This window comes from Hemitrygon akajei, chromosome 2 (assembly GCF_048418815.1).
Source record: "Hemitrygon akajei chromosome 2, sHemAka1.3, whole genome shotgun sequence".
NCBI classification, from domain to species: domain Eukaryota; kingdom Metazoa; phylum Chordata; class Chondrichthyes; order Myliobatiformes; family Dasyatidae; genus Hemitrygon; species Hemitrygon akajei.
Window position 1 is genome coordinate 173007165 of NC_133125.1, and position 8838 is coordinate 173016002.

Below are 8838 nucleotides of genomic sequence, written 5' to 3' on the forward strand. Positions count from 1 at the left end.
TGGTTTACTTACTTCTCTACAGCACCTTCTAAACCAATGATTGTGTGCTGTGCTCTCTTTGTTTCCTCAGCCCCCACCCTCAGTGTACAACCTTCAAGAAACATTTGCAGCTAATGAAACCCTTGCAGCACCATTAAGAAGTTACATTGTCTGTGATTTAGTTTAAATAGAATGCAGATATATAAACATCACTAAAACCTTTAAGAGCAGATTGCATTACACTTCAGAGCAACAGGCATTGCTTTTCTGCAATGCACCACTGTTAGGAATGAGATACCTTGGACCCGTTCAATACTGATCTTGCTTTTGTGAACTGAGCTAGCTCCCAATTGTGGTTCACACCTTGGCCCTGCATATTCTTAGATCCCATAAGGGGTACACTGATGGTTGCTGAACAGCAGGGAAATCCACACCCCCGGCAATGGAGAATATGCAAAGCAAGACTGTTCCTTTATGTGTTGCATTACAAAGAGGAAACTGGGGTCTGTTGTGTTGGGGGTGGAGAGACGTTTGAGATTTGTAGCTGGGGGAGAGGTTATCTAGTCAGGTAGGTAGCTCCAATCAGGTGATGGCAGAGTGCGTGTCCAGTGTTATGGGTTGGAACCATGGGGTAAAAAAACAGTGTGTGGAGCAAGGCCTGACTGACAGGCACTGTAAAAGCTTTCTTCTGCAGTGGCAGGCCGAGAAATGGTGATGGCCATTCTGAAGTGAAGGAAGCTCCCATGGATAGCGTGCGTTGAGAGCCACTGCACTTTCTTGGGATGCTCTTTGGCAAGCTGCAAAAGGGATCAGAACTTGATGCACCATCAATAACTCTCGGAGATGGGAGGTGAACAATAGGCTTTTATTAGCAGCAAAAGGGACCACAACATCATGGAGACTGAGGGAGGAGCAGTGCCTCCAATCGCCTTTATACAGGGGTCCGTGGGAGGAGCCACAGGAGCAGTCAGCAGAGGGGTGTGTCCAGACAGGTATACATAGTTTACCACAGAACTGAAGTCACACGCTTTGCAAAGCACCACATTTTGTAGTCACCAAATTTCATTAAACACGAAGCACACATGGTGGAACTTGTGGATAGTTATCCCCTCAGTTCAGGGATTTATTTGTTTTCCTACTCAGGAGGTGGTATAGCCTCACTCCACTAATAATTGCACGTTGATAATCACTGGTTTAGTGAGGTCATACGTGATAGGAACTAAAGCGAGAGATCCCATTAACAAAGACTAACTTGCGGACAATTATTCTGATGGGCATTACCAGGGGTATACATTCTGACTTAATAAGAATACTCAAGAGTACTTGCCTTTATTGAACTTGAGTTCTCTCTTCCAATACAAAATGAAAACCATAGTTGTGATGAAAGCTATCAGAGCAATGGTAATAATTAAACGAATGTGGAATGTCTTCAGTAGCATCTGACCTGAAAAGGGATGGACATTCATCTGTGATTTTCTCAACATATGAGTTAAACTTGCCTTAAAATAGGAAATACAACAGACTGGTGAAGCTGAGATCAAGAGGAGAGCTGATACAGGGTGTGACATTTACACTTAGTGAAGGAACAAAAAGATTTTACATGTCATTTATTTCCTGTAACATGCCTGTGATGACATATAAAGGGCATAATTATACAGTGATTGGATAATAGTATAGAGGGTTCAACAGTTCAAAGGTTCAATGGTTCCAAAGAATGTCTGCAGTATACAACCTGAAAATCTTACTCTCTGCAGACAACCTCGAAACAGAAGAAAATCCCAAATAATGAATGACAGAAAAACTGGAGATGAGAGAGATTCCGGAGGATTGGAGGGTTGTGAATGTTGTTCCTTTATTCAAGAAAGGGAGTAGATATAGAGCAGAAAATTATAGATCAGTGAGTCTTACCTCGGGGATTGATAAGTTGATGGAGAAGATCCTGAGAGGCAGGATTTATGAACCTTAGGTATAGTCAGCATGGCTTTGTCAAGGGCAGGTCCTGCCTTACAAGCCTAATTGAATGTTTTGAGGATGTGACTAAACATATTGATGAAGAAAGAGCAGTAGATGTAGTGTATATGGATTTCAGCAAGGCATTTGATAACGTACCCCATGCAGGGCTTATTGAGAAAGTAAGGAGGCATGGGATCCAAGGGGACATTGCTTTGTGGATCCAGAAATGGCTTGCTCACAGAAGGAATAGAATGGTTCTAGATGGGTCATATTCTGCATGGAGGTTGGTCACCAGTGGAGTGCCTCAGGGATCTGTTCTGGGACCCTTACTCTTCATGATTTTTAAAAATGACCTGGATGAGGAAGTGTAGGGATGGGTTAGTAAGTTTGCTGATGATACTAAGGTTAGCGGTGTTGTGGATAATGTGAAGAGCTGTCAAAGGTTACAGCCAGACATTGATAGGATGCAAAACTGGTCTGAGAAGTGGCAGATGGAGTTCAACCCAGATAAGTGTGAAGTGGTTCATTTTGGTAGATCAATTATGTTGGCAAAATAAGTATTAATGGTAAGACTCTTGGCAGTGTGGAGGATCAGCGGTATCTTGAGGTCCAAGTCCATAGGACGCTCAAAGCAGCTGCACAGGTTGACTCTGTGGTTAAGAAGGCATACAGTGTATTGGCCTTCATCAATTGTGGAATTGAATTTAGGAGCCAAGAGGTAATGTTGCAACTATATAGGACCCTGGTCAGACCCCACTTGGAGTACTGTGCTCAGTTCTGGTCACCTCACTACAAGAGGGATGTGGAAGCCATAGAAAGGGTGCAGAGGGGATTTACAAGGATGTTGTCTGGATTGGGGAGCATGTCTTATGAGGATAGGTTGAGTGAACTCGGCCTTTTCTCCTTGGAGCGACAGAGTATGGGAGATGACCTGATAGAGTTGTATAAGATGATGAGAGGCATTGATCATCTCGACAGTCAGAGGCTTTTTCCCAGGGCTGAAATGGTTGCCACAAGAGGGCACAGGTTTAAGGTGCGGGGGAGTAGGTAGAGAGGAGATGTCAGGGGTAAGTTTTTTTTACTCAGAGCGTGGTGAGTGCATGGAATGGGATGCTGGCAAACGTGGTGGAGGCAGATACAATAGGGTCTTTTCAGAGACTTTTGGATAGGTAAATGGAGTTTAGAAAAATAGAGGGCTATAGGTAAGCCCAGTAACTTCTAGGGTAGGGACATGTTCAGCACAACCTTGTGGGCCGAAGGGCTGTATTGTGCTGTAGGTTTTCTGTTCTATGTTTTCTAACCCCAAAGCCCCTTGTCCCCTTGCACACAACCAACGTCAAGCAGCATCAAGCCTCTCCCCATTTTTTTCTAGCAGACAGTATCAGCACTCCCACAAGCCATCATGCAAGAAACAGCAAAGCCCCTGATGCACCATCAATAACTCACTCTGAGACGTAAGAAGCGAGATATCGGCTTTTATTGACTGGAAGAATGAACAACACTACATCCTGGAGAATGAGGCCGGGCTCAGGCCTCAATCGCCTTTATACAGGGGTCTGTGGGAGGAGCCACAGGAGCAGTCCAGACAGGTATATGTAGTTCACCACAGCCCCAAAGAAAGACCATGGTATACTGTCCATAAAAGAATACTGTTCAGCATCCCTCAAGCTCTCTCTCTCACCTAGGCAGAGGCAGATATCACATCTTCCACTGTAATAGAGAGACAAACAGTTACTGTTTTGATGTTACAGTCAGTAGCACAGCATTTTTTTGTTTCCTCGGCCTCTCACTCACAATTGAGACAGAGATAGAGTGATCACCCAAGTGCAGACATCTCTGACAGTCGCACCCATTATTTAGATGTTTCGGTCCCCCATGATGCTTCAGTTTTTGACATTGGCGAGAAATCAGGTCAACAAGGCCGCGCAAGGTCACAACCTGAAGGCGCTATCTTCCAAGCCTCTCCTGGAGATATTGAAATGCAGCCGATTGGTGAGCTCCAAGAACAGGAACAGGCTGCCGTCAAGCTCTGACTGACCCATAGATCAGGCCAGAATGAATAGAGCAGCAAAGTTAAGTCTGGAGTTTTATGCTCAGGCTGCACATTCCTAAAAATCACTGATCTATCTCAGACCTGACCTGATCCATTGTATGGGTATTGATATTAGAATAGAAAGGAAATAAATAACTGTCACTATTTGAGAAAGGTTTACGGGTGTTGAAGAAGTAATGCACCAACCTTCAGTGACTGGACAGAGCTTTCTGAGATCCACACTCGTAGTTGCCTCGCTGACAGGGTTCCTCACTGTGCAGTTGTACACTCTGTTATCACTCGGCCTTAAGGACAATTCCAGTCTTCTCCCTCCATCAGTCAGTACATGTGACTCATCGGCCGTGACCTCATCACCTCCTGTCCACCAAGTGTAAACTGGCTCCGAGCCACGTTCCAGTAAACAGTGCAAACTGATGTTACATACTTCATCTGGGTCAAATTGGCTGCTATTTATTACGGGTGTTGATACACGTTCTGTTTATAAGAAAAAGACAAATAAAGATAATGATTTGTCAACAACAGATATTAGTTATGAGCCTCTCACAAGAACTTTGATATAGGGCTAGGAGAAGCCTGCTCTGCAATTCATCAATCTCATTTTTAACGCATCCTAAATTCCTTTTATATACAAAAGATCTATCTATTTTAGTATTGATTGACCCTAATAATTAAGTCTCCCCAGTCTTCTAGAGTAGTTCTACCTCTTAGTCTGACTCTAGCCTTCTCAGGTTGGGCAGATGTCCCCCAAACATTCACTCTATTAAGACCTATGAGATTTGTTTCATAAGTTTTGGTGAGATTACCTTTCATTCTTCTGAACTTTTAAGAATACAGATATACTCTATTCAATCTCTTGTAGGGAAACCCATCCATCCCAGGAACTATACTGCTGTGTTAGAACTCCCATGTATATCACGTTTTAAATAAGGAGGTTAAAATGGAATTTGTATGAACAGCTTTGTGAGAACTAGGAACATTTCTTGTCCATGTTATCTCTGTTCCATGTGGATGTTCAGTTAGCAAGCTCAATAGACCAGCACCTTTCTCTCCTGTTCTTCACTTTCACAGCTCTTCTGCACTGTACAATTCTCCTTCCAAATAGTAAATGCTGCTGACGTCCCCTCCCACCACTGAGCAATGTGGTTTCTGGGACAAAAGGATGAGTACACAGGTGGCAGCAAGAATTTATTTTAAGAGATCATACTGTCAGATGACTTAGTGTTCCCTCCCAGAAACGAACCATCCAATGTTTTTGCCAGCAGTTTGTACAGTAAACAGACGGTGCTTCAGACCGGGTCCTTCACAAAAGCAAGTGCTGCATCTGAGCAGAGTTTCAGTATTCCCTCTGACTTGTGTGTCCCACAGGCTTCAGCTCAGACCACAAACATCTCCCCTTTCATCTCTCATTACTCTAAAAATGTCAGACCAGAATATATATTATAATTAAAATAATATTACCATAAATTCGCAGTTCCATCACTTCTTCATGGACATCTGTATCGGTCCTTGCATTTATTTCATACAGACCTTCGTCACTGTCTATTAGGTTCTGTATTTCCAGGCTATAGTCCAACGGGTTTAATGTCATCCTCTCTCTGTAACATTTTATTGGATTGTTTGGATATTTCTCACATAATTTAACCTTTTTTTGATTAGTTGAATTTATGTTATCCCAAATAATGACTGAAATGCTTTCTCCTGGCACATATACTGGCAAAGTGATTGACTGTCCCAGCGCCCCATTCACCACATGACGAGTAGCCGGATTCCCATCAGACTCTGCCAGAACTGAAACAGAAGGAGAAATCGTTAGAGTGATTAGTCCCAGCGTGTTGGCGTCCACATTTCCACAGCATGGCAACTCTAGCTTGGTCCCAAATCTGAGGGGCAAGGGGAAGCAGGCACATCAGAACACCACCACATTAGACACTACACCATGCTTAGAGTGTACAGTTTTTAAATAATACTAGCTGTGTATGTTTGTGTTCAAGAAGCAGTATTTTTGTCACTGATCATTGCTGAGAAATAAACCAGTAGGTGACTACATGTGACTACACTTCAGTAGTTATTACATCAAAAGCACAGGGATAATCAGATAATCATCTGGTGCCCCCCACCCTACAGCATGTTGAATGCAAGGTGTAACACTTTCAGGTTTCTTGCTTTGTAGCCGTCTATAAGAAGCCAAATCTCAAGGTTGTGTAATTTATACATTTTTGATAATAAATGCACATTGAATATTGAATCTTTGAATCTTGGTTAATTGGCTACTTATTTGGGACTACTAATCAAGAAAATAGCAGGGATTGCCTTCATTGATTTGGGACCCCATGCTGCTCAGTTGGGGCAGGAGACTGCTGTCGTACAGTTTCTGACTATTGTAGACGCTTGCACTTGCATGACATTAGACACTACACCATGCTTAGAGTGTACAGTTTATAAATAATGTGAGTTGTGTATGTTTGTTTTCAAGAAGCAGTATTTTTGTCACTGATCATTGGTGAGAAATAAACCAGTAAGACAATGATACTGTTTTGCTCTCTGCATTTTCAAGCAATCGGGGGGGGGGGGTGTGAGGTGGGGGAGAGATGCCAGAAACGGCTGAGAGTGCAATTAAAATGCAGCTGCTTAATTAGGCTAAAATGTGCTGGTCCTAATGCGTCTTAATTAACTATTGTTACGATTTCATAATGTACCAGCAGCAAGAGATTATATACTGAGTCGGGTTTTAATCTTAAAACCACTATCTTTATTAGTATCTACTTATAATATAGTAACTTAAGCAAGATAAACAAAGTTAACAGTGTCGTGTGTGTGTGTGTGTGTGTGTGTGTGTGTGTGTGTGTGTGTGTGTGTGTGTGTGTGTGTGTGTGTGTGTGTGTGTGTTCCAAACTATCAAGTTTAGGAACAGTTCTTAAAGTTTTAAAATGGCAAGTTAATAAGAATCTGTAATCCATGGAATAAATGATGGGAGAGAGATTTGTAATCCACATAGAAGTACGTAGCGAGAGGGTGATACGAAGAATTACAGGTTCCATGCTGGTAAAACAAAATAACAATCGTTGCAGATCTTGTCCGTCGAGTCGTTCCGAAATCCACTTAGAAAAATCACCAGGTGACATTCCAGGTAAGGGCCAACAAAAGTGATACCACAGGAGACTCCAACAAATCCACACATCTGGATTATACGAAGTGCCAGTCACACATCCATTGTGTACTGTGTGCCGATGATCAACCCAATCTTTTGGGCATGGGAGCGTTTCAAGCCATAGCAGTGACAAGTTGAAATTCCAAAAGCCTTTTCAGTTTTTCTTTTTTTCCTCTCTCTCTCCCTCTCCCTCCCCCTCCCCATAGACCAACCTCGCTCAGGCACTTAATGTAACACTCATAATACAAGCCTGTCTCTCGGTACACTATCATCCACTCTACTATAAAAGATCCTGATGTTAGGGAGTCTCTGTGACTAATTATTTAAGGCTGCAAATAGATGTGAATGTGACAAACACGGAGAGTGACTGTGTACCATTTGAATAAGTTCAGCTTCCCACAATACAGCTACAGTACCCTTCATCTCTGCTATTGATCGATCCCTGCAGGTTGTGTTGCTAACCCAAATTCTGGTAAAATTGCTAAACACAGAAGAATGTAGAGCAGTGGATATTACGTACATGGATTTCAGTGAGGATAATGCTCATTCAGAAAGTCAGAAGACGTGGGATCCAGAGAACCTTGTCTGTGTGGAGTCAGTATTGGTTTCTCATGGAAGGCAGAGGACAGTAGTAGATAGAGCAGAGCCTACCTAGATGTCTATGACCAGTGATGTTCCACAATGATCTATTCTGGGAATCATAACTACTGTGATTTTTATAAATGACTTGGATGAGGGAGTGGTAAGGTGCTTACTGTGTTTGCAGATGACCCAAAGTTTAGTGCTGTTGTGGATAGTGTGAAAAGTTCTTGTAGATACTGTTACGTACCCCGTAACTGGGTGTCTTACCAGCAAAGATAGAAGTGTCCGTTGGAGTCTGGTGGTACTATTTTCAACAGTGTATATTAGTAAAAATATACAAAACAATATCAATGCAAATATAGATAATATACGTTAGCAATACTAAACCTAAAAGTGTGGGTATAATAGTAATCAATAATAAACCAGCTCTATCGTTGTCTAGGGGATAATGAATTGTCACATGGAAATATAAAGTTCAGTTCAGTTCATGCAGGCTGAGGTAGTTGTTGGTCGATGTGTTGTAATTGTTGGAGAGAGAGCGAGAGAGAGAGCGATCAAACAGTGACAGCTATTGTCCTTGCACACCTTCCTTTACGATCTTGATCCGTTGATGTGTTGTTGCTGTGGCCATTCAGGTATGACCCCTCTGTCCTTTAGCTAGACCGTTCTTCCGTGGTGGACTCGTCACCCAGGCAAGGGTGGACACACACACAAGCCCCCACCGTCCTCGCTATAAACACTGAGTTAAAATTTACCGATCCTTCATTCGGTCTCCGATGCCCCACACTTTCTCGTGGGTGTCTGATGCTCACTAGTGCATCTGAGGGATGTCACCCCAGACCTCACTTTTATCCCCACTCACGGGGTCTCAGGTGTCAATCAGTTTTGAATGGCTCAGCCCATCAAACCAGCCCATTCCAGCTGTCCACTGAGGAATTTCAATGAACAGAATGGTACCAAGTAAACAATCCTTCTCCAAAAGACAATAACAGTAAATCAATGGCTCCTCTCCTCTCTCATCAGTAGCAGATGTTCCAACTTGTTTACCTTTTATCTGTGTCTCTCTCTCATGAGCTGTTATCAGTAACAGCTGTCCTGACGTTTTCTTTTGTCTCTCTTACTC

At 42.7% G+C, this 8838-nt stretch overlaps 1 protein-coding gene across 1 annotated transcript; it reads right to left on the reverse strand.

The window, feature by feature from the left end:
• Positions 1-3399: 3399 nt before the first annotated feature.
• LOC140721417 (SLAM family member 9-like) lies at positions 3400-8346 on the reverse strand. The gene is made up of 4 exons (XM_073036252.1): positions 8301-8346; positions 5444-5773; positions 4172-4459; positions 3400-3642 (listed from the first exon to the last, which is right to left on the reverse strand). The coding sequence occupies exons 1-4, from the start codon at positions 8344-8346 to the stop codon at positions 3614-3616; spliced, it is 693 nt and encodes a 230-aa protein (XP_072892353.1). The 3' UTR covers positions 3400-3613.
• Between the last annotated feature and the right edge of the window lie 492 nt (positions 8347-8838).